Source organism: Falco naumanni, chromosome Z (genome assembly GCF_017639655.2).
Source record: "Falco naumanni isolate bFalNau1 chromosome Z, bFalNau1.pat, whole genome shotgun sequence".
In the NCBI taxonomy this organism is placed as follows: Eukaryota; Metazoa; Chordata; class Aves; order Falconiformes; family Falconidae; genus Falco; species Falco naumanni.
The window spans coordinates 62,154,348-62,180,779 of NC_054080.1; the positions used below are offsets into that span (position 1 = coordinate 62,154,348).

A 26,432-nucleotide genomic window follows, 5' to 3' on the forward strand; every position below is an offset into this window, starting at 1 on the left:
GGAAGAAAGGCTTCTGAAATCCTGGGGTAATTGGCAGAAAATGGCATATGTTAAGTAATGAGTTTGCCTAGGGAGAAATTCTGAGAAAATGAATTGTGCAGAGGCTGACTAGTGAGAAGTTCTATTTGGATGTTTACATAACTTTAATGCAAATTATGCTATTTCCTTCAGGCTTTTCACTGAGTTGTATAAGCAGGTCTGGACACAACAGCCTCTGCACAAGCTATCATGACCAATAGTACTAGGCAGTACTACACGCCTTCTGTCCCAGAGCTCAGGGTTACCTCTAACTAAATATGATCAGAGTATTACTGTGCCCCTTAGCCTCAGGCCATCAAAACGGCATGCAAAACTCCAGGGGGCTGACTGCAAGTGCACTTGCTTCTGTGTCCAAGGTCTCATCAGAGTGCTCTGTCCTATCAGGTCACCGCTGCTTCCTAGCTCACACAGAGGTGTGCAGAGCACAGCCAGTCTGATGGGGTTTGTGCTGGACAGCAGCACACCTCTCTCAGCTGCCAGGCTGTGTGATATGGTCTCATTTGGCAATGGGCTCCTCATCTCAAGACAGAAACCCCTTTTCTGAACCAATACATCCCCTCCTGGTCCTGCAGGTTATGCAGAGTGACACATTTCGCGATACACTTCAGTGCAGAGGAGGAGCCAGTCAAGGGTCTGATAGTATCTGATCCAAAGAGGTGACTAAAGACAGACTTCTGCCTGCTGGTAGACGCAATCCCTGCAAGCACTCCCAGAAAACATTTCATGTTCATTTACAGCCCGGGCTAACATAATTTTCTCTTGATCTTCTACGATATCGCCAGCTGACTCATACCACTGGGTAGCGAGCTGAACACTTTCCAAGTACCCAGAAACTAATCAAGTAACAGTAATTCCTTACAAGCTAACTGGTTAAAATTTGAGGACAGAAGAATGCCCATGGAGTAGAAAGAAAATAGTGCTACCCTACTTAAGGAAGTATGTTTCTACCTCCTCAGTATTTTCAGGTCAAGTAAGCACTACTTTTTAACAATCTGTCTCCCTGTAGATGCAGGTTTATCCTGTTTCACATCTGCATAAACACAGGCCATTTCCAGTATTATAAAAGTGGATTTAATGCCTTTTGATTTACTCCCGATTTCATCTTTGACATTACATGAATGTAAGCATTCTGAATTTCTGAAAAATCTTCGTGATGCAATATTCAGTATTATAATTTACTGCAGCAAAGAGTAACTCATTATTGCCTAGCAGCCTTTCCAGAAAGTTTTTTTGTGACTTTCAAATACTAGCAACAAAACAGGAAAGCAGAATGATAAAAGCAGCAGTGCAAACAAACTCCCTCACATAAACATCCCTGCAGTAAGAAATAATGGAAGTTAGAAAATATAATATGCAAAAGAGCTGTTCCACTCATGGATTACTCACCCATAAGCTCCATTACTAATCAGCTTAATTGTTTCAAAATCACTTTCCCGAGGTTTCCTCTGCAGCTTCAGTGAAGCATTAGAGCTCTTCGAAGAGGAGAAAGACCAAAGTTAATACAGCACTTTTTTCAAAATCAGGGAAAAATAAAAAAAACAATTATCACCAGGCTGTCACACCCTGATGAATCAGCTAAAAGCTCTGGTCAGTTAGCCACACAGCTAGCACGAAGACTAAAGGGACTCCTGAAGCAAAGCTGCTTCTTCATTGAAAGGTTATGTTACACCACAGCTATTTGTCCGCTTATGTGCACGTACAGGTTAACAGCAGACAGGCATGAAGCCAGCAATTCACAACCAGAGTTATGGACTTCTGTGAATCCCACCAGGCACTTATTGGCCACTGCCCTTCCCCATTTTAGTAAATCTGACTCTGGTAGTAACAAAATGTAGATGAGCACTCATCCATTCAAGTAAACTTTTGCATATTTTGAACTAATGTTAGGGTAGACCGTGATACAACAAGACAGACTGTGAAGACAGACAGAAAATCAAGGAGAAAAATATGGAAGATAAAAATGCAGTAATTCTACCATTTCAGAGGTCACTTTCACCTACTTGTATGCCAGAACATTTTCTAAATGGAGCTGTCTCAAGTACTGCATAACCTTTTTTCCGGCTTTAATTTTTAATCAATCTTGAAGATAAGTGGGAACTAGAAGTGGGGTCCAGGGGGGATCATGAGGGCATGGAACTCCAAATTCACTATTCCAAACCCACAAGATCCTTTTCAAGATATTTTCCAAATCTGCAAGTTCTACAATCCCTATCCAGGCAGTCTGGTAATAGTTAAGGTTGAAAGCAGACCTGGTTGGAATATTTTCAGTTAAATGCTTGCTAAAGAAAATTCAGTGCAAGAAGATTAATAAATATGTTAATCTAATGAATTACACAGGAGCAGAGAACATTTATCAAATTGTTTAGTTCACTTGTCTGTCAGTATCGGATTCTTCCTAACTGCGTATTTATGATGATTTTGAGTGGTCCTGTGCTTGAAAGTAATGTTTCCTGTCAATTCCTGTGTGTCTTCATTCCACAGCTACACTTCGAGAAAATGTTTCCAAATATTCACCCTACATTGTTCTTTTTTTTCCTTACTGTTCTTACTTTTTCATCACCTCCCCTACTTGTGTTTCTTTACTACACTGCATTATCCTTCCTGTATTTCTTCAGCATTTTCACAACACAAATAACTTTACAATTGTAATTTTTTAGCTACTGGCAAGCCAGTTTGCAGCTTAGATTCTCCTAAGTGCTTCTGTCAAGTCTTCTAGTTATTCTTTCCATCTTTTCTCCAGTTTGTCAGTATCCTTCCATTAACTACTTCTCAGTTCTAATACAGTATTTCAAATGCAGATGAACAAAAGCAGCAGTGTAATAAACACCCTTCATGTTCACAACTCTGGAAGTCTTTATAGATGGCATTTTGCCAGAAAGTCAAATTACCTCAGTGTGACATGTACCAGAGGATGATGTCTTTTCTGTAGTATATCGGAACTAGTTTAAGAGATGCCTGTATTTTAAACTCTACTAACATTTATAAATACCTGTAAAGTACCACTGAATTGCCTATGTATCCCCCCAGAACACATTAGCTTTTTCTACCTACTTGCACTGAAAAAATCCATGTTAAATTGTTAGAACTCCAATTATTCTGTTGACTGAAAACTAAGGTTTAAGAACCAACTTTTAAAAACAACAATTTAAACTGAAAGCACTTAAGCCCACAATACTCAGCCCAACCAACTCCTCCAAACCCTTTTTCTTTTTGCCCACCTGAACAAGCATCTAACAAAATATTACTGTAAGATACCCATTATTATAGACAATTTTTTTCAAACATAGTTTCAGAAGTAGATCAAATGATCTTCCAGATTGCAAATTAACTTTCTGAATAGAGGCTATCCGCTAACTTGCTCATTTCTTCTTTGCCTCCTCAATGGATCTGTTCAGAGTCTCAATTTGATCATTAGCTGCCTTCATAAATGAACTATTTTTAAATCTGTTTAAAATATTTTTGATGAAATTGTTTAAGAGTCCTTCTAAAAGAAAAATCAGTACATTAATTAAACAGAAATAAAGGAAGCAGTAGCGAGGTTTTGTGGTAAAACAACCGCCACATGATGAACACTAATTTTGTGGAAGTGGAAGCTAAAGACACTGCAACATCTAGGAGAACAGGTAGAAAGTTTTGCTCTAATATTTTTTGTGAGTCTTCTGTCTGCTGAGCACCATGGTTAGTTGGAGGATCAACTACTTTTCTATTCAATCTGTTTACACATACCAGGAGAAAAAATGGGCCAGGGCCAGGGGAACCACAACATGTTTTGGGTTTTTTTCTGCTCAGATTCAGCAAAAACAGTAATAAAGAGGAAAACTTACATTTATTGATTCATCCACTTCCAGAGTTTCTGCTGTCCCACTGTCACAGCTAGCTAGCTGAGCAATTTCTGGAAACAAAGATTAGACATGTCATTGTAAACCGTAGCAAACACAAAACTAAATATAGTACAGAAAACCTGAGAAGTGACACTTTTCTGGAATACTTAATAAGCATGCTGTCATACCTGTATTACCTGCCAACTAACTTTTAGGGTACCTTCAAGTATATGTAATAAAATCCCACCCAGAAAACGAAGACCTGCTATTCAAAGCCTATGTAATCTTCCACTGAAGAATTCGAACAGCCATGAAGCAATGAAAAGTGATACTGTTATCCCTGCTGAGACATGGGAATTCTGAGATTTGTGTGAGATCTGGGCATTAAGGGATTAACTGGGAAAAAAGGGAAAGACAGTACTGATCTACTAAAACTCCTGAGGATCTTGGTCCCTGAGGGGTTAATAGTAGGACCCATCCTTGTTAGGCTCCTTCACAGTCAGAGGAAAAAGCTTCTCATTTAGACAGAGATGGACTCCAAATGTTTTGCATCTTCTACACAGAAATGCTCATGTGCCTAAACAGAATAAGCTAAAAGCCATTTTTTTAGAAGCTTGTAATTTCTGGAGTCACTAGCACAGACTACTTTTCTGGGGCACTAAGATTTTGGGAGTCTACAACTTGACCTGGTTGTCCCTGCCAGGATCAACCTGTGCTGCTGATCAACCTGATCCTAAGCCTACCCTGTTCTCTTCAGGGGCCCAGTAACGAAGAATTCATCTGGGTAATGAAAGCTAAACAGGACAGCTGATGTCTAAAAAGACCCTGGGAAGCTTAGTATTACTTTAATCATATACATAGTTAATTATATACTCCACACAGCCAAAGATGCACATTTTATCATAATTACGTGCTGGCGATCATGCAACCACCTGAATTTGTGAGATGCGTTTTTATCTCAGGACTGCTAACTGAATTTATGAACACAGAAAGTGATGGAAAATTTACACATAATATCTAAACTGGATTTTTCTATATAATGAGAAGTGACAATTAGAAATGAAATTCTGTACACTTACTGTAATCATTAAGAGCGCATTAACCACACAGATAATTTTCTGTTGGAACAGCTAAACATTTAAGGGAGTAACTCTCCTTTGTAATTACTACCCAAAAAACAATGTTTGTCAAGTGTAAGAATCAGGAATAACAAACATGTAATTTCAGAAAACAAACAAATATTTGAAGTGTTAACAGACGTTAAAAAAAATTTAAAAATTCTGAATATGCAGTCAATAAACAGTGAAAAACATCTGAGAACAGATCTTAAAAAAAAAAACAAACCCAAAACAAAGAAAGCCAAAGCTAAAATTATATAGGCCAAACTCTAAAGTGGAGTGGATTTCCCTGGAAGAAGTCACAGGTTTGTGAACATGGGGTTTTTATAATAAAAGTGGTGATGAAACCTTTATTGCACAAGTGAGAACCAAGCAGCTAGAATAATGTATTTTGACAGCCTTCACAACTGAAATTATTTTCATAAATAGTAAATTAAAATGAGCCATTTTAAAACAGAACTTTTGCAAAATAACCATTATCTGAGAAATAAGTATTATTTGCAAGCAGTAGGTAATAATGGAATGGAAGCAAGAGTCAGCTTTCAAAACAGGGAGCTATGGAACCATTTTGTAATGCCTGAAGAGATTTTTAAAACTCATCTAAACACCATTAAACATCTGCCCTTTTTCTTTCATTGATTTAAACCATTTCTGAAGACTCATGATTCAAAAAGGTAAAGATGGCAATTTAAAAACCATGAAGAAAAATTTCTCCCTGGGGAACTCTTCAGAAATGCAGCTACCAGTCTCTGCTAAGTGATGAATCTGTTGTGGTATTGCTTTCAGTACAGTATAAATTTATCTAGCATTATCTCTGAGTAATGCATGCATCATTTCACTCAAAGAAAGGACACTACAGCTAAGGCAGCAAACAAAGAAGGCAAGTAAAGTAAGGTCTAAAGAAGTAGGTTGCTTTTCTCTGCAGAGGAAGTAAAATCCTTTGCATGACCATTTATGAACACTACAGACAGTTTAGCAGCTTAGCTGAAAATACAATTTTATGTTTCAGGATAAGCGGTATTACAGAGGTGGGTTTTGTTTGTTTGCTTTGAAAGATTCAGTTCTTCTGCTATTTAAACATTTTCTATACCTGCATACTAGGGTTTTAAAGCTTTCTCAGGAGTTTTATGTTCGTAACAATCTTCATGTTATGCTTTTTATAGTAATGAATACAGGGTTTCCAAATAATTCTCTCTGTAAACAATTAACACCAGGGCATAAATCCATAGTACCATTCTTTTGGTTTTGCTTAGGAAATGTCCCTGTAAATAGAGATGCCAATTTAAAACCAAACCCGGATCATTTAAGAAGTCAATGCACAGTGATTTATACTGCTTATGAATATCACTTTTTGTGAGGAGGCAGGTAAGCCTGATTAATACAAATCAGATGGCCTGAATTATTTGATCACAGATCTACATACAAACTAACCTTTTAAATGATGCACAAAGTAATTAAAAAACATCCCAAACCTGTAGGCACTGAACAGTGAGTAACAGCTCAGCCCAGTTTCATTTATACCTATGTCTGGGTAACAGTTGCCATCAAATCATACCAGTAAATTTCAGCTAGAGCTGAATTAAGGAAGTTGCATTGCCAGGCTGGAAGAAGATTACAAGTATCATTGACACAGTGTATTTGTGAATGATATTCACAACAGAAAAATATGAGATGGCCTTTTTTTTTAACGGCTTTGAATTTGTCAGAGTACAGTCAGGGTTAGTGAATGCTTGTTCTGCTACCATCTTTGCTTTGACCATTTTCAGGTGTACACAGATTATCAGAATGATTGAAAACATTAAGAAGGAAGCCTCTAGGAGCCTATAGCTGGACAAGGAGATGCACTTACCTTCCAGAGGATCTTTATTTAAGCCCAGCTGGCTAATAATGTATCGAGGGATGTCCGTTTTAATGCCTTGCCCCTCTTTAGCATGGTCTTCAGCTGCTTCCAGAAGATAGTAAAACTCTTCAGGATCAAATTCCTAGAAGAAAAATAGCCACCATCAATCTCTCTGTAGACACTGAAGTCTTAAAGCCTAATATAAAAAACTTCCTTTGCTTCTTCTATTGCAAATATTTGACATTTCCCTTACTAAAAAAACATAACTCTATTCTACTACTAGTAGTCTTTTACCTTTTTATTTACAATTTTATTTACAATTCTTATACAATGTAACATGCTGTACGCCACGAAATTTCACAACATTATTTCAGAGAACTACTTTATAAGAATAGTAAGTTCTTTGCATTCAAAACTTCCCATAATATTCAGAATGAAATGACCTATAACTAGCAGTGTTAAGATTTCACATACAGGGAACTTACCTTCCTGCAGCTACATAAAAATGCACTACTGAAATAAATAAACTATGTAAATACATTGCTCTTCACCTTTACATGAGATTTTGAAGTATTTTTAATTGCTAATATGCAGTATGTTTCATGGAAAATACAATTCAATAAAATCACTAACTTTAGAATTAAACTGAAAATTGTAAGTTGCTGAAAACAGTATTTGAACTTCATTGATCCGATTGTTCTGAATCTCCGAATGAAACATCCTCCTTTGGGAACCAACTATATTACAGCTATCATTTATACTGTGCCTTTTAGGCAAGCCTCAAAAACAAATAAAAACCCCAGAAACTCAACCCCTGCCTATCTCCCCCAGGTCCCTTGGAAATACATTTATTTTACTACCCTCATAGATGATAAAAATAGGAAAGTATTGAAAGCAACAAATTTAGGAAAGGAAGTTTATTAAAAGGTTTGGATTTTGTTTTTTTTCTACCAGTATGAATTCATACCAAAACATCTCTCACACTGCTTTTACACTCTGCAAGATGTTCATGCCAGCCACAGATCACAACAGGTTAACAGAGTGACAGCCGGTCGGTCATGAAACATTGATGTAACAAAACAGACATTTGCTGGAGTAAGTCAGTTCTGTCAAAAATATCTGTGGAAGCCAGGCACACTGCTGAGCTAGTTAAGCTTCCCCGCTGGTTGTTCCATGGGCCTGCCATAACTCTGTTAAGCTTTAGCTTGTGTGCTGGGTCACAGGGCTCCTGCCCTAGCTCCTCAGGCTACCCAGGACTTGGGAACTCCATGTCCCAACCTGGAAGATAGCCTGAGAAATTAGGTATCGTGTTTCATTTTGGAAGCATCTAAACTGCTGCAGCTACCAGGAGTTGCAGTGTGTCTGAAATGAAACGTCTCTGGAATTTTCAGTCTTGTGGAAACAATCTTGTTATGAAACAATTTGTATCGTCCCTTGCTTACTCCAAAAGATTTCCCACAACTGAACTGCCCAAATTCTCTTAGTCAGCTCAAAGTCTCAGGATGCTGCTAAACTGACTAAAAATCTGTAATTAAATGCTGTATTAGCCTTAGTCTCCTCATCTGACATGCTGTCCCCAACTGCGTCTCTTACATGTTACTCCTTAGTACTGAAGAACACAATAATGTGATAAGGTGTGCCAAGACTTCCTAACTACCTTCATCATGAAAACATCATCACCTGTTTACCTGCTGCAGTGGCAGATACACAGCTTCTCCTCCACTTGCTAGTAAGTCAATGCAATTTCAAAACATACTTTTAATCATATGAATACGTATGCGTATATACATACATCTCTCTAAATATACACAAACGTATTCACATGCACATATAATTAGAAGCAACAAATTTATTTTCTTATCTTTACTTCCATCTCTGTGTTCCATTTTCCATGTACAAATGGCGAATCATCTTTCACTATCTGGCCGTGGCTTTTGGCACATACAAAACTGCAAAAGCTTTATTCATATGATTACCAAGTGAATAAAAATAGGAATTCACATATCCTGAACACTTGAGCCAAGATCAACATCCAAAAACTGACAGCATTACTGCATGGTACCTGAAACTTCTCATGACAAAAGTGCTGAATTTATTTCCTATTATGCTATGAACTTTCTTACAGAGGCTGAAGTTTCCTGTAATGAACAGCTATTTCAGACAGATAGTCTAAAACATCAGCCAGTATTATTAAAAAATTTCTAGAGGGATGTTCTGGAAAAACAACAGTATTGTTTCTGTAAGATTACATGATTCCAGTGACGTTTTTGGAGCAGGCTTAACAGCTTCTTGCATGAGAAATGTTTTGTGACAGTATGCCTACATTTATTCAAGCTACCTCCTTCTGTAGAAACATACTGTGCACAGTTGTTAAATCCCAGCTTAAATGTCCTAAAGATCCCATCTCACGTAAGAACACTTTAAGGAAGCTATGCTGGCTTTCTCTGCAATGCTGCTCTGAAACTCTCAACTAAAAGCCCAGAAAAGGAGGGACAGGATACACAACAGCTCTGCTTGAAGTGTGATAAGGCAGAGTGTGTAGCCTAGAACCTGCTACAGAATCCCAGGGGCAGAAAGTTGGACTAGTTAGCTGTAAAGCTTAGCATTTTGGGAGAATGAACTAATGGGCAAACAGGTTACCAGGAGAGAACCTGACTTAAAACGCTAAAAGACAATGATACTGCGGGCAGGTGTAGGTGAGAAAGAGGAACCAAGCACAGAAAGGAAGAACAAAGCATCATAAAGAAGCCTCAAGTCTGTCGGCCCACAGAATCTGGCCATTTTTGGGTGCATACTGACAGAGAAGGATGCAGACTAGAGGGAAAAGATGACATCATACGAGAAATTGGGTGAAGACATGGGAAAAGATTATACGAACCCTGGAAATGGAGCAGGGATGATCACACTAGATATGGAATGAACATTTCAGGGTTAAGGGTAAAGGACTATTGCAAGTTTGGGTTCAATGGCAGAGGCAGGACATACTAAGGCATCCTCTTCTCTAAAGTCTGCCTTTTTTTTTAAACATCTCTTTCATGCTGATTCAGAGTACATACCTTATTTTAGATTCCTTCTGAACTGCAAGTGATGAATAAACGGCAACTGGGAACACTGAGACATGGTGTTTCCAAAACAAAACATTCAGCTCTCAAAATGCCCATGGCTGAACAAGCCAGGCTATGGATTAACTGTGCCACAGACAAAGAGACACAGCACAGAGCCAACATCAAGTCTGAAGGACTTACTACCTCAGATTCAGTGCCACACAAATGCAGTTAGGACACTTTCAGGCACAACATGAGCCTAGCAGCAAGTTAATGGCTCCCACATAAGCCTCACTAGCCTCAAATAGCTGTCTGCAGCATCAACACTGTGATCCTGGTATTGGCAAGCTGAGTGGCTCAACAAAGTCATCTCGGGCTGCCTGCCAGGCCTGTTGGACTCAGGCTGGCTCTTACATGGTATTTGGGTGTCTATGCTGTCTTCCCGAGTACACTGTGTTCTCCAAGTGTTTATTACTACCACTGAATAACTGAAGCACATTGGCTCTGTGCGTAGGAGCAACTTTTCGCACCTGAGCCATCCCAGCTCCCACAGCATGGGCAGGCAAAGCAGAAACATGCCCACACGGCCTTGCACCAGCCAGCCCAGCCTGGCAACATCAGTGCGATGCTCATGCAAAAATAAGTTAACTTTTCTGATCCTTCTGGTCCCCTCTGACTATCTTTATATCCAGATACCCTAATCCCTCTGCTGGTGTTCCCCACACACAAGGTACCGGAGAGCTGACTGCAAGCTGTTTATAGCTCTGGTAGCTGTTGGGTGAAACAAAATTATGAAACTTTAGAACAACAACAACTGGAAAAACACCAAGCAATTATGATTCAGTCTTCCCAAGAATAGCAAAGTCTAACAAAAAACCAGAAAAACCCTAGTGGTTTCAAACTGGAGCTTCCTCAGCTGATGAAAAGGATTCTGTAACATAGCATTTGCAACAGCAAGGAGCCAAACACAACTGCAGGAGGCCCCTGCCAGTTCCATGTTCCTAAAATAAAAGCAGAAAGGATCCCAACAACAATGAAGGCCCACCTCACTGCTTGGTGTGCTCCAAAAAATGATTGTAAAGGGCACTGAATATCAAGCCAGAAACCTTCCTACACCAACAAGTAAAAAACCTACTTATAGTAAGCCAATCTTACCAGGCATTCCAGTAAACGAGCAGGGCGAGCAATAACTATCAGGATTTTTCGGACAAGTTGCTTAATAAATGCCATTTCTCCACTCTCTGATCGCTCTTGAGCCTAGAAGATAAAAATAAAGTGAAAATAATACAAATCATATTTGATGCACTACTCAGGAAAGTACATGAGGTATTTGGGACACCTTTGAGAGTTTGAAGCATGTATTTGAGTCAATTTCAAGATTCCAGCAGAAATAACAAGGATTTGAGCAAGACTAACTTAAATTGAAGTAATTCTATTTGTACAATTCTAACACTGTAACAGCAAAACAGAAGTGCCTACAATGGACATGGTACTTACTATGTTTATTTGCTTTTTTTTAAACCTACACAGTATTATTAACATCAGTTTTGCAAAATGGATTACATTTCAATACAACATTTCTCTACATTGTGTCTCAATTTGTTAGTAAGTTTAGGATTAAATGAAAACTGACCTAAGTATTAATAAACATAAGCAATATCCATGCCAAATTTATACTGACTTCTTATGGTCACGTCATACTAAAATGACAATGACATATGTATGGAAACTCTCTGCAAACAGAGTTTTGTATATAACAGTACAAGCAGAAAAGACAACAATGAAAAACCGAGTTCTACAAAGACTACAGCAATGGGGGAAATGCTATAAAAGAATACATACAGAAAAAATAGTTTTAGAAGGTTTGCTAATATTCTCACAAATCTCAACTACATTTCAAATTTCTTTCAAATGTTCCCCTCTAAGAACAAATTATATAATTTAAGGATGCTAATGAATGCAAAGAAACCGTTTCATTCTCCTTCTGATTATAATAAACTAATAGCCCTTCCCTCAAATATTAAAGCATTTCTTTGTTCTGAATAATAGAAACTATAGACCTACGCTTTTCATCGTCTCTTGCTTATTCAAAACGACAAAGAAAATTATAAAACTAACATTTACAAAGCGATTAGCATGGACAAATACTTTTCATCTAATACGTATCTTCTGGTTTTTGAAGCTAAAGAAACACATGAAAATATGAAGTGACATATGGCTCTTAATATAAGCACTACAATTTTAAAACCCACCAAGTATCCCAGAAGAATTAATCTGTTAAGTTTAAAGAAGGAAAAAAGGCACAAACATCATCTAGCACTCTAGAAACAACAAGTTTCAGAAGAACCTTAACTGGATACAAGCATTTGTGTTCTGCATGCTCTCAACCAAGTCCAAAGAAAACTCTTTTGTAAACTGAACACCTCCCTATTTTAATAACCAGCAAAATTTAAAGCAATTTGTTACAGTTTTGTGGACACTCAGGTGGGTATATGAAAAAAGACTCAATACATGTTACATTTAAAAGGGATGAAGCAGGGAAAGCATTCAGGTCCACTTGACCTTGACCTTAGAATTATAAGAATGCTGTGTGAACCAAGCTGCTGAAACCTCAAGGGAGTCCTTCCTTGGTTATGCAAAGTAATCACAACATGCCAAGTAGCAGTAGGAGATGTAGCTTTCCACTGAACATTGCAGCTGGGAATTGACAACAAACAAATCACAGCTGAATGCCCGTAACCGAGTTGTGCAGAGAGAAAGTTTTCTTACTGTCATATTATGCTATTAACAGGTATTATGCAGTTGATTCAAAAATTAAATCTGAACATTTTAAGGTGTTATGTTTTTGCAGAATAGGAAATTTTTACATAATAAGGAATTAGCATCACAGAATGTGACAAAAAAAAGGAGTGTTTTGATGTGTTTTTAATAATGCACTGCTCTATATGCAGATTGGAGAAGAACTTGCTAGCGTGTTGTTTTTTAATGGGTTTTGCAGAGGAAGCTGTTAAGCGAATGAGTGAACATGTACTCTAAACTCTACTGTGTAGCCATTTTAAGGAATATGTTACTAACAGCAAACAACAGCATTAACAGTAAGTTCAGTAAATCTTAGCTTAGACATGTTTCCTTGTACTTTGACATTATATCACTAACATCACATAATTCAGTCAGGTATCTCCAGTCCACTGGGCAACTCTGCCTGCACTTTGGCATCATAAAAATGTGAGTATTTCACAAGAAGGTCACTAGTTCAAACTTCCTTTTGATTAGTAAGCAAGCTCTATGTATTTTCTCTGTTTAAAAAAAAAAAGGGTTTCAATAACTGAGAAGCCTATCACTGATGCCTTAAGTTTTGCATTACTTTATGAAAACGTTCAAAATACAGCAGTTGCAGAAAAGCTATTTACTGAATAAAAGTTAACAAAAAAAGCAGCATAGGGGAAAAAAAAAAAATAATCAACCAAATCCTTTAGCAACTGCTCCTGCACACAAAAGAAAGCACAGACATAAACTGAGACAGGCATGGTACCTTAGCATCTCAGCTGGAAAATTTCAAGTCAGTATCGTATCTGCTGGTCTATCCCATTAACATTGGTTCATAAAGTGCTATCAAATTCCACACAAACAAATGATTGTATCACATGCCGTACTTTTGTTTAAAAATAATAAATTAATGAACTGCAGTGACTTATGTCATAGCACATTTGTTCTGTTGAGCTCCAAGTTCTTAATTATTTAGCTGATTATTCTACAGAAGTTTCAATACTTAGAAACTACATTATTTCTGTTAATAAGCAGTTTAATTATGAAAAGAATATTATAAATATTTAAATAACCTCTAGCTAATGGAAAGCTAAGGGTTGCTGTCTGCTTTCTCAACATAGCAGGCAATTAGTTATGTTGATAAAGCGGAAAGGGTACATGTTTCCTCATTTATTCATAGTAAAAGGAATAGCAAGCCTCGTCATTTAGGCTTATGCACACAGTTCTGTAAGCAATTTATAACTTGCACTGAAAGACAACATGCTGTCTCTGGAATCTTTACAACCCATCTATTCCAGGCAACTATACTAGGATCCCTTATAGCCTTTGTAGTGGTCATTATGTAGACTAAAACTGCTATGAACAACACTGACAAGTGAACAAACAGTCACGATTATTTCAAGTCAACAACTTACAGAGCAAACAGATTTAAACAAATTTTCAAGCGAACGTAACAGTAGTCTCATGGCTCATACCTCCTGCAGCAATTTGTCTAATTTCTGCTGTAATTCAAAGAAGTATCGTGATGTGATGAGGCCCTGGTGGGATTTATCCAGACAATCTCGAGCCAGTTCTGTGATCTGATGATGGGTAAAATTGAGCACTCCATCTGCCAGTGGAAGGACATTCTCTGGAGAATAATTTGTTATAATCTCCTGAAGCCTCTCTTCCATCTGAGCTGTGGCCTATAGACAAATAGATACACAAAACATTCACTCAGCTTTACACGAAATTTAACAGCCTCAAAGCTTCTTTCCAGTTTTGCAACATTTGTGTACTGCCTAAGAGGTTACTTAGCTGGAATCTGTGAAATAAGGGAAGCAAAAAAGCAAGCAAACAGAATGGCAAAGTGGCAGATGACATCTCCCCACATTACCAGTCAAGAAAAGCATCAACCTTACTGTTCTACTACACATATCCTCCCCTTTGTCTGCCCCGGTGATTATCTGTGCTCTAATCTTGTGACGAACACTGAACAGAACTGAAGGAACACCCATCACTGTACAACTTAAGTCCATGTCTAAATAACAATAAAAATTAAAAAAAAGACAACTCATGGGGGTCTACTTCATTTTCCTAAAATTGCAGACACTACAGACAGAATATCCTCCTTTCTTTCATACAGGTTATGTTTCTCTGGGCAGGGCATGAATGAACATTGATTAAAAGCACCACAGGCTCACAGCTCCTGCCAGATGTGTCTGCAGGTTGCCAGATGCACCTGTTTTACAGAACCAATGATCTGGTTCTCACAAAACTGCAAATGCTTAGATGTTTTTATTTTTAAAAAGTAATCCCACATTTCTTAGTTCCTACTTCAAACACTGAAATGAGTGGGTCATTCCACACTTCAGATTGCTGCTCAATCACTCTGCAAATCCTAAAAATTCTCTCTCCATATTTCTAAGACATTTCTTCTAATTTTTATGCATTTATTCTGCAACAGTGTCAGCTTTACCTTATTTTATTTTCCAGGAGTCATCGAAATCCTAGGTGCAACCAAGAGCACAGTACTCTGAGCTACACACCTGCACCTAGAAACTCATTCATGTCTTAAGCCTCTGGACATGACAGCAACGTGTCCTCATTTGGTATCTCACAGTCAAACCCCCAAAATGGTGTAATGACCTTCACAATTAAAGTAAGTATATAACAAGTGTTTGGGAAATGGAATAAATGCCACTTAAGAAAGGAATTTTCAAGTATATCAGCAGAGGCTGCATGAGACTTAGTAACAGAAACTATTTCTGGTTTACTAGTGTAGTATACATTTACCCCAAGTACACCCCACCTACTGAAACTGAATGTACCATCAGTTTCCAATCAACAGAATAGATTACCAGCATGATTCATTTCAAAACCAGTTCAGCAGCTTTGCCAAATCAATGTCCAGTTCTCAGCAGAAATTTTCTTTATTGTGATTTTATCTTTGTAATAAGATCTCTGTAATGCTTTATGAAAGCCATTACAGGGTTGCATCATTAGTTCCCATAACAAAAACACCACTTACTTAAAACCTATGTAGCCTATCAATTTAGATACTGAGTATCTTAAATATAATTCATTACCTTTGGGAACCTTTCTTTGTAGACATGGTTCATCATAATTATTTCATTGTCACAGCAGGCAGGAGAACGACCAGGGCTGCAAGCAAAGCAAATTATCCCTTTAAACTTGTCTCAGCATGAACTACAATTATATATTTTTGTATAGTTTATTTGCAATAAAAAGTCAACATAGGCTTCAATGGAAAGATGCATTGTCTCATCAGTGGCACACTTGGTTCCTTTCTGCTATTTCTGACCAGGCCCTAAGGATTATTTAATGTGCCTACATCTAACAGCTATATTACCTTCTTAGTTTGTAACTGCACTTCAGGATACAAGCAGTTTTGCAACACTTGTGAGCATCACTTTTTCCTCAGAAGGGCAACAGAGGTATATTTAGCTATGGCTAAATATAATTATGGCTATACCTGCCCCTTTCTAGGTCACATACAACCAAAATACCAAGGCCTGACCACGGAACTCCATTAGGTGCAAGTGAGAAAGTTGAGAAGAAGAGTGTGTTTTGATGGTTTTGGTTTTTTTGCTAGTTGTGAAATGATTTTTAAACTTTTGAAAGGTTCAATTCAACAATTAGTATATAATACTTCCTTTTTTTCCCCTTTCTGGTTCTTGAAGCCTATAAAATTCATCTGCATTTTCCAAACCTGAGCTGTTCTGACAGCTTAGAACTGATCTTGAATAAATCACTTCTTACACAAACAGCCACTACAAATGAAATGCAGAGGCCTAGTCTTTGGGAAACAAAAAAAATTAAGTTAATCTTGGTTAAAGAAAATAGATGACTGCATAATCCCCTGCCTGCCTATTTGTTCTTTGTCATATGTCTTTCCAGATAGTCCTAGGATATAGGACTAGGATATTTATAAAAAATATGAATTATTTTGCATTAGTTTTGCAAAGAAACACTTTATTCCATGAAAAGTCTGAACTCTGGAAGAGAACCTGAGCTACAGTCAGATCAATAACGACTAGCTCATCAACACAATTCATGCGGGTTAGCTGCCTTCGCTAAGGCCTAGCTTATAATATTAGCTACTGCAGTAAGCCATGATCAAAATCAGGAGCAAGAGTTTAAAAGGACTATTTGTAATTCGTCCTCAGACACATATTCTATTATGCTTCAGTGAATGCCTCCAATGTACAAAACCATGATGCTCTGGAATATGTGAATTTAGATCCAACACCCACCTCAAGACAGACAAACTCACCTGAGACTTCGGGACCGAGGGCGCATCGCAGTTGTCCTGCACCTGTTATCACTGGCAATGCTTTCAGTGGTACAGAAATGTTTGGACAAAAAATGTAGTTCATCAGGTGTTGGCTGGTATGGTAACTGGTGTAGCTTCTCTTGGGATGAGCAAGATGACTACAAGACCAGAACAGAACACAAGCTTCTATCAGCAAAGAAACATTTTCAAAACTATATTCAGTGCTCATGAATAAAGCCATTTAATTTAAAAATTGTAGTTGCTGTTTCCCATGCCTGACTACCAACTGAAAGAAAAAAATAAATAATTAAGTCTCGACTCAATGAGCTAAACATAAAGTATAAAACCCCCCTACTTCAGTCCCGGAAGAAAGAGCTGCTGCATTTTGAAAGTTCAAATTTCTTCTAAGACAAAGATTACATCTATTGTCAGTAACACACATCAATATGCAAGAATAGTTAGAACAGGGTCTGCTGAAAACTGAGGAGAGTGTAACTACAATAACCAGATATAACTCATTGCCACGACACAAACTGTAAATCTACATAATGAAGGTACTTAATTGTCCATATTTAAGACATTAGTGATGCTTTGTAAAAATAAAATATAATCTGAATTATTTCTGAAAAAAATTCATATGCTATTTTCTTATAAAATTTTGTACATTCAAAATTAAGTGGAAGTATACATTTATCCAGATAGGTACTGTGGTTGACAAAAGTGAAAAGGATTACACTCAAACCACTCATATAGTATAAAACTGGGAGATACAGACAGGTATGAAACTGGAAGTGCTACTACAGTAACTAGCCTTGCAAAATTGCATGTAAAAAACCACACTACATAAAGAGTGCAGATGACCACACTATCATATTTTACTGTCTTTTATGTAGTGCCTCTAGCTGCCTGAGCCACACAAAATGTTTGGAAATCAATACATTTTTGTACAGAACAAACATTGCCCTACACTGCTAGGATCTGCAGGTAGTATTCAGGCTGGTAAGCACAGACACTATACAATCTTTGTCATTTCCTAGCAAGTTGTGTGGTAAAGGCTGAATATATCCTAATTTCCTCAAGAAAAGATCACTGATCACAGTAGATCTAATGAAGTCATCTCTCTAAAGCAAAAAAAGAAGAAAACCCACCGCTGGGAAACATTAACTTGCACAGGACTGGTCTATGTGGAAAGGGTACATCACATCAGAAGTTAGCCAGCAAAACTGCACTGCCTTGCTTTGCTGCAGGCTAAGAAGCATGCACACCAAGAATTTACCACAATTCACATGATCGGTAGTAACTTGTTGAGTCACAGTAACTAATTTATGAAATTCAGCTGTAGCACATTACAATGCATAATTCAGCATACAGAATTGGTTACGTTCTTTCTTATCTCACACTATGGCAGCTAGTTGCAGTCAACCTCGTGGCATATTTCCTACAGCTATGCTCCATAAGATAAAAGATACTCTAGCGCAGGGAAATGTCCAATACAAGTGATCAAGCATGGCTGTCTATAAAATCAACTCTAATTCCTCATCTTTGGGATAGGCTGGGAAGATGAGGAGGAAAATAACCTGTACCACACTCTTCCTCACATAAGATGTCACAGAGTATAGATCCAATGGGATTAAAGTGAGAATTCTCAGTTGTATTTGGACCATCACAGGCACAGAGTGCGTTTTCTTGGAGGTCTGAATTCTGATCTCTGTACAAATCCAAATTATCACAGCAAAAACCTTAAAAAAAATTAGCTCTCCTAGTATTCTAGAATAGCTGCTCCAGAAGTCACATAAGCTTTAACAAATTTTTTATACGCACAACCACAGTGCATCATGGCAACACAAATTGTTCTTCTGACACAGAATGGCAAATATGCAGCCACTACCAGCCAACCTAACCCCAAAGCCTCTTTCCTCATCTCCTTACCCTATTTCCCCACCCAAATAAGCTTCCAAGAATATAAACTACTGGCAAAACTATCCAACTGAGTACTTGCTCAATTTATCATTTTTATAGGTTTGCTCTCCTAGAAGACACATAATCACCTCAACTGCACCTCATAACTGGCAAGATCTGATCCAGCTTTGCTAGAATATGATACAACAAGAGTTTCTTCTCTATCAATTGATCTTAGTAGGAGATAATTTCATTTAATTTCAACTTTGTTGTGAGAACTGATATATGTGGTATGCATGCCACTTCCAAATGCATGAGCTTCCATAAAATTGCTAATTCCATCAATCTCTGCACTTTCAGTACAAAAAAAAAGAATAAAAAAGAAAAAACAGGCTAATAAGAAATGGCAAACTACACTCACCTGAGCATAATCATGATTATCACAGACCCTTCTGTTCCTGCTCCGACTTTCAGTTGCTTGTAAAGATCAAAGCTGTGCTCTACTGTATTGCATAACATGTTTCTGGTCTCCAGTTGATACATCTCTGGATTAATGTGAACCTTACTATATAGCACTGAAAGGGGAGTGTTCTAGAGGTACATTTAAGACTATTATGCGTGAATTGGTCTCTCACTGCCTCTAAGAATTTGTAAGAATGCGGAGGAGGAAGTTGCACAGTGCTACCTGTTTCAGATTCTGAAAAAGTACCTGAAACTAATTAGATAGGCACACTTCCAGCTTTTCTTTTCAGACTCAGGTATATCATCCAATGGGTAAAAAAAAGAAAGTGAAAAGCACCTCCACTTAGAAGCTAAGAAACAGTGGCTAGATTTGAAATTCAGAGGTTGTCCCAGTGATTTTGCAGGGCTCAGCAGCAGTAAAGGATTCTTGGGTGGGTGGTGGTGTGTGTGTGATGAAAACTAACCGTAAGAAGTGTATGGCATGAATTCTGTACTGCTGATACCTTCAATAAAATTCAGACTTATTTATTGGAAAACCAGGTTTCTTTCCACAAATCAGAAACCATTTGTTCAATGCTGTGGAAGACATCTATTTCAGTATTTATAAGATGTCGTCTAATCAAAAAATAAAATATCAAGGGAGAACTCAACAGTCTATTACAGAAGATATCCAAGTCCATAAATGACAGCAGGGTTTTTTGCTGTTCCCCGCCCCCAAGAAATGCAAAAATTATGTAAAACTGCTCCACATTTCAGGATGCATACAGTAGTTAGAAAACTTAAGCAGAAAACTAGAATTACCATTTTAAAATTTAAAATGTCAAAGAAAAATTGTGGACTGAAAATTAAAACTGTATTTTGATGTTTTTGACACAGCTTTTCATTTCCTTTCTAGCACAAGCCTGTTTCTTATAACAATTACAGGGTTGCTATAGCAATTACTTATTATCTGCCGTAACCTCTTTACATCAATACATCTTAAGTGAAGAGCACAGCATATTTGATTTAGTTCCAATGAGAGGTGTACCAACATGCGCTATGGAAATTGGTAGGCAATTAACGTGAAACCAAGCAGTTTGCTTGGCAAAAGTAAGATCTGCACAAGAAGGAAAGCAGAGGCTGAAAATCAGTGCTGCTGAAGAACAGTTCTTAAGATACATGAAATCCCTCAATGTGGTTCAAAGTCAGAAAAAATTGACTTGACCTTCCAGAAGCCTTTGGGGCAAAAATAAAATAAGAATTGAACCTAACATAAAACGGTCATGTTTCATAAGTGTGTCATTAGTTCCATCAGGAACTTAATTACTTCACAAAAGAAACAGAACACACCAAGGGGAAGAGAAAGCTTACTTAAATTGTAAAAGAAACATTTTTTAAACACCAAAATATCAGGTGTCCAGTAATAAAGTATCATTCATAAAAGGTAAAAAACAAGGCTAAAAAGAAAGAATAATTTTTGAAGCACCATAGTTGGATCTACAAGGACCAAGCCCTTTACTGCAGAACATGTAATGCAACTGTCAAAATGCCAACTATTTGCTATTTCCAAAGCAGCAGACTTCCTCCAGAGTTCCATCTCCTCAGTCTCTCAGATGTGACTATCACAACAGACAGCTTAGTTCCAGGCTGTAACACGACCAAGTACTTCTTCTCCAGTACAGAGGTGTGCAAGAAGTGCAAAAGTACAGATTCACACTTCTCCCACTGTTTAGCTCCCAAGCATTGAAGCAGAACCCAAAGCACTGCCATGATTCACATCACGAGTCAGATGGTACATTCATGGCAGGGGGACTGATATAAGATCACATCAAAAGGATTGCTCTAACAGGCAAAAACTACCAAACAACTTATATTTATCCTATTATGTATCCCAAAGGATTCTTCTATTCTAATTATGGCCATCTAAAACACTAAATATCTGACCTATTCTCATGCACTAACACCTCACTACTGCTAAAGAAAAAAGACCAGACAAAAACATGATTCATCCCACCTTAAGACAGCTGTCTAACTTAGGACGGATGAATTATGTCATGGAGTGCCTTCTCTTTAACTATCAAGGCAGCACCTAAGACTCTATACCTAACTACCATATAGTTACAATAAGGCAGTATGTATCCCCTTCTACTGCCCCACAGATCAAAAGATGGCAGTTAAGTACTACTTACTGCCAGGAAATACCTATAAGCGAAGCGCATATTGCCTAGTTTTCTTCTATTTCACTGAAGTAAAGCTGATTAATATCCCATATTATTTCAAAATTTATCAACAGTAACAAAAGCAACATTCATTGCCTTCTCCTGAGAGAAGACGGCTAAATTTGAGAAGATAGGGCAGCGCAACAAAGTGGATACTTACAGAAACAGTTGAGCTGGGTGTATTTGTACCATAGCCAGAAGAAGGGAGAGAAGCCAAAGACCAGCGGCGACCATCAGTCCTGTTGTGAAACCAAGGTTAGTCAAATGAACACTGCCGTATCCTAATAGAGAAACATCTGTGAAAGTATTACTGCATAAAACTGCATTCCAAAAGCATGATGCAAACAGAGTTTTTAGAAAAGAGTAAACTTTCACAGGGGACCACAATAAACAGCATTCACCAAGGACGACTTAGGCTTACAGATATTTTTTTCTAGTGTGCTTTTCTAGTTAAGAATCTATGAAATGAAACAACCAGAAAGTGAATGAACAGCTCCACAGAACTGGTGTCTCACTAATACACACTAGAATACTAACACACTATAAACAGACCACAGGGACTCTTCACAACTCTCAGGCCCATCAGATGAAAATTCATGAGAAGCAAAATCAAAAACTTGCAAACAAATGCAAACCACAATGCTCTGAACCACAGAATAACCACCACAGTCTGCTTGAAACACAAGGGTAGAAGCACTTTAAGTGACATCAGTAGAAGATACCAGCAAACTAGCCAATGTCAAATAACAGCAAGAATGATTAGGTAAAAACAAACTTGTTAAATGTTAGATATGTAAATAGGAGGAAAAAAAATTTGCAGCAAAAATCATGCCCATTCAGAATAATAAAAAAAATCATAACCAAAACCAATCTCTGCTCTTCATGGCTTGAGGTAAGCTACACACAGACAACATGGAACTGGAACATACAAAGTGACAAACCAAAAAACAACTATGGGAGCCGTGTTCGGATTTTTGAGGGGGTAACATTTACCTGTCATTTCGGTGCCCATGACTGGAATACAATTGTATCAAATATGTTAAAAACCCCAAAATAATAAATAAATAACAAAACAGAACAGGTTTTTATTAACAAACAGTATGAAAGCAGGGGAAAGGGAAAAGGAGAGTTGAAGCTCTGTTTTATAGCCAGTTTACAAAGACTATTTCTCAAGTCCACAAAGGACATAAAGGACAACTGAAATCATGCCAAATTAGCAACCTTAAACCTCTTGATGCAGCTTCTCTTCCTTTCAAACTAACTGTCTAAAAAAACCCCCTTGCTTCTCTCCATTCCAACACCTTATTTTCCACACCCATTTACCCATCCACAAGCTAAAACCCAGGTCTTTGGGACCTTGAATACATACAGTGAGAGAAAAGAAACTGCAGTACCTAATTAGCATTAAAGGATAAAGAAAACGTGGGCTAGAGGGACTGCTGACTGTATCAGACCGATCTCTACAAAAAACTTCCTCCTTCTTCACACTTTGTTTTTTTATTTCATTAATTCTCCTCCCTTCCCCTAGGTATGCATGAGCTACCTCCAGATGAATGAACAATTCCAAAAGGAGTTTTTATTTTGGTTCAGCTGTGCAAGCCAAGTATGTTCACAGCTGAAGGAACAAGAACTTGGAAGGTATTTAAATATGGGCAAGACCTGTATATTCTGCAGCTGTTAAGACACAAAATACTTCTCTACTGCATAACTCATACTGAGCAGGGTTCTTACATCACACAGCAATTGTCATGCAGAAGGGCCATCAAGTGTGGGGATGGGAACCATGGGAAGTTACCTGGGAAGCAAAGGTGGGAGAACAGGAGGCATTCATAAGGGAAGAAGGAAAAAAAAAAAGTAGCAAGCTCCTACAGCATTTCCCCATGGGCTCTCATACACCACTTGTCCCTGCCTACCATGTGGTCCTACCCGCTTCCCAGCAGCTCTGGAAAGCAGGATCTGTCACCTACCTATGGGCTTCCAGATCCTGGACTTGTATGTACCAGCAGAAGAGGCCCAAGCAGTGGCTACCAGAGGCACAGGCACCAATCATCCCACCAGATGCAGGCAGAGGAAGGTGACTCTCCTACTTGTTGCCAAGGGGCCTGGGGAAGGCTGTCTCCAGCCTGGCATGCTGGCTTGGCAGTACGGCAGAGGGCCACCTTCCTCCTGCTGCTGCATGGTGTGGCTACCAGCTGATGAGAACTGGCTATGCTGGGAAGCCCTCCTTTCCCACGGGAGGCTTCCAAACCATTTCCTTTGCCCTTCCCTCCCTTCCTCACATCTCCCAAGCTTTTTGGTATCCCCACTGACTTGGGGGCAGTGGGTGGAAAATGAATACATGTACACCTATACCACCTCACCTCTACTCCTTCAACCTTCCTGCCTTGTCCTTCCCTTCCTTTGTATGGCCATTAAATTTACAAAACAACAGAAAACACATGAAGTTCAGAAGTCTGAGAATGGCTCTCATTAACCACAGGCGATTTTACTACCAAAATGCATCCCATCACAGACTATATGAAGACAACCACAACACACATACCAAATGCACAAGAAAATTTTACATCACCACTCTTTTTCACTACAAACATAAACCAAAATCAGTTTCCATAGAAAACTCTCTAAATAAGTTTCCTGAATCCCACGGAAGTGGTAAAGTATTTTGAAATCACAGAAACTTCTTGTTCTAGCATTCTTTTAATTAAAGAATTTATTTACAACTCCATTACAGGGCTCTAAAAATGGCCACAATTGAAAGGAAGCACTGGTAAACAAATTCACTTTTTCCTCCTGAATTTTAAGGTTTGCAAAAACATAATGATTTAAACTTTCTGTTGATTATGGGTGGGAAAATAGAAATACAGCGGGCAGGAAGTAGTTTTAAGCAATGCTTGGTCTTTCACAGCTGCTTTTTCCATTACAAGCTATTTCTGGATTTAATGAATCTTTCTACAAATATGCTCACAAACAAACGCTATCTATGAAGAGATAGCTTTCCTTTTTTTAAAGATGCTATCAAGAGGAAGTAGATTCAAAAGAAATACTCAAATTTCTTAAGATGTTGGTTAAAAAAGCGAGAGCATATGCTATTAGGCTGTCAAGATCTACTGTCACAGATGAATTAAGATTCAGATATAAGAAATACTCAAGTGAAGTCTTCTCCCCTTTGCAGCTTTTAGTAAGAGTTAAGCCATTTCTTTGCACTTACTTCTGAGAGCTTGTGTGTGCTACTTTATTGAACTGCCAAAATAAAAGGAAGTAAAACTACAGTGGCAAGTACAAGAGTTACATGCCTGGTACTACTTGATGACAAAGAAAGCCACAGCATTTCAATTTCATTTTTTTGTGTAGATACTCTTGGGTCAACATATAAACTCTGCCTACCCTCCCAGGCTTAGAGTTAATGAACATATTATACGAGGTAGGCTGACAAGGTGTTAAGTGCACGCTGGCACAAACAGGCAGTCTCCATGACATGCTATCAACTTTGGCTATGGTTCATTTAATAATAATTTACTTCATAAATCACTTCAAATTCACTTTAGATCTTCAAAAATTCTACTAGCATTAACTAACACAACACTCCTATGACAGAGCTGGCTGTCTCAGTGGTACAGGTCGTACAACACGACAAGGTCAGGTATTAAAGCTATTGCAATGGTATTGCAGTTGCCAGTAAAAGCAGGCCCTGAACTCAAGACCTCTCTAATAGTGCTCTTATAAGCAACGCACTTCTTCCATCATTAAGAAAAAAAATACAAAGAACCCTATACGTAGCTTAAAGTTTCCCCATATCTCAATAGATAAGAAGATAGTGTCTGAATTGGATCCACTACAATTAAGTCATTAAAAAATATTTTAAATAATTTTTTTGAATTTAAAAATTTATGAATGCATTGTGTCAATCATCCAGTTCACCTTTGTTGCAACTGAGGTTTAGGAGAGTTTACATAACTAAGATAAAACTTGTCATTCTAAGTGGCAGACTTGACAGATGTATTTGCAATCACCTTATTAATATATGGGTCCAAAAACATTTCCTCCATGCAAAATGCATGCTGCATGCTACGAACACTCTCTTACCTTCTTGCAAAAGAAAAGTGAGCTGAGGCACTGGGAGAGAAATTCCTAGGGCTATCTTGAGGACTGTTTCCTGTTTGGGGGATACATAGAAAAATTATTATTAGAGGTGGGGAAAAAAAAACCCAAAGAAACCACTAAATAACATTCAGACATACTAATCCAAGCATTCCGAGGCAGGTTAGAAACTAATTCCAGAATTTCTTCTCTCTCAGTCTCTGAGAAAATAAACTCAGAAATAGAAGCTTATTTCAACTCACATTTAATTTATATTTCGTTTAGTTATTGGACTTTATAACTCAGAAAAAAAACCTCTATTCAGCCCTTTGAGATTTAAAGTTTTAAAAAAACCCCGGTATATTAGTTTGAAAGAAACATTTTTAATGTCAGAAAGATTTTTCTTAAAAAATCACACAAAACATTTGAAAGCTAGAAATATAATTATTTAGCTCTTACACAAAATTTCTACAGCATTTCCACTGGAGCTTTATTGTGATTTTTTGTTTCTCTAACTCTAGAACAAATGAGCCAACCAACCACATTGAATGAAAACTTTTTCACATAGTTGTGTTAGACCAAGGCATGGAAAGGCAACCACCCTCTGCAATGAGAAGCAGCAACTGCACATTTTGAACAGGCTGTCACTTTAGGGTCTGTCACTTTTTCATATTAAAGCTCCCAACCTCCTGCTGACCAGCATGAGTGCAGAAAGGCAGCAGCAGCTCTCAGCAGGTGCTGCCACCTCTGCCCCATAGCACCAAAAACTACAGGAGACACAGTATCTGAAGAAGAAACAGGTAACCCCTGAAAAAAAACAAACAAGCAAAAATCCCCAAACCACACCAAAACCTAAAACGATTCAATTTGAAGTAGCACTGGCATACATCTA

General features: G+C 37.9%; 1 protein-coding gene across 4 annotated transcripts in view; it reads right to left on the reverse strand.

Moving 5' to 3' along the window:
* MAST4 (microtubule associated serine/threonine kinase family member 4) overlaps positions 1 to 26,432 on the reverse strand; it is a 272,663-nt gene that overhangs the window by 34,942 nt on the left and 211,289 nt on the right. For all 4 annotated transcript variants that reach the window (XM_040580146.1, XM_040580144.1, XM_040580145.1 and 1 more), the window contains 9 exons: positions 25,547 to 25,616; positions 21,624 to 21,702; positions 16,905 to 17,062; positions 15,697 to 15,772; positions 14,104 to 14,313; positions 11,018 to 11,119; positions 6,828 to 6,960; positions 3,864 to 3,931; positions 1,426 to 1,511 (listed from right to left, as the gene is read on the reverse strand). In XM_040580146.1, the coding sequence (XP_040436080.1) occupies positions 1,426 to 1,511; positions 3,864 to 3,931; positions 6,828 to 6,960; positions 11,018 to 11,119; positions 14,104 to 14,313; positions 15,697 to 15,772; positions 16,905 to 17,062; positions 21,624 to 21,702; positions 25,547 to 25,616 (982 nt within the window). The remainder of the gene's footprint in view (positions 1 to 1,425; positions 1,512 to 3,863; positions 3,932 to 6,827; positions 6,961 to 11,017; positions 11,120 to 14,103; positions 14,314 to 15,696; positions 15,773 to 16,904; positions 17,063 to 21,623; positions 21,703 to 25,546; positions 25,617 to 26,432) is intronic.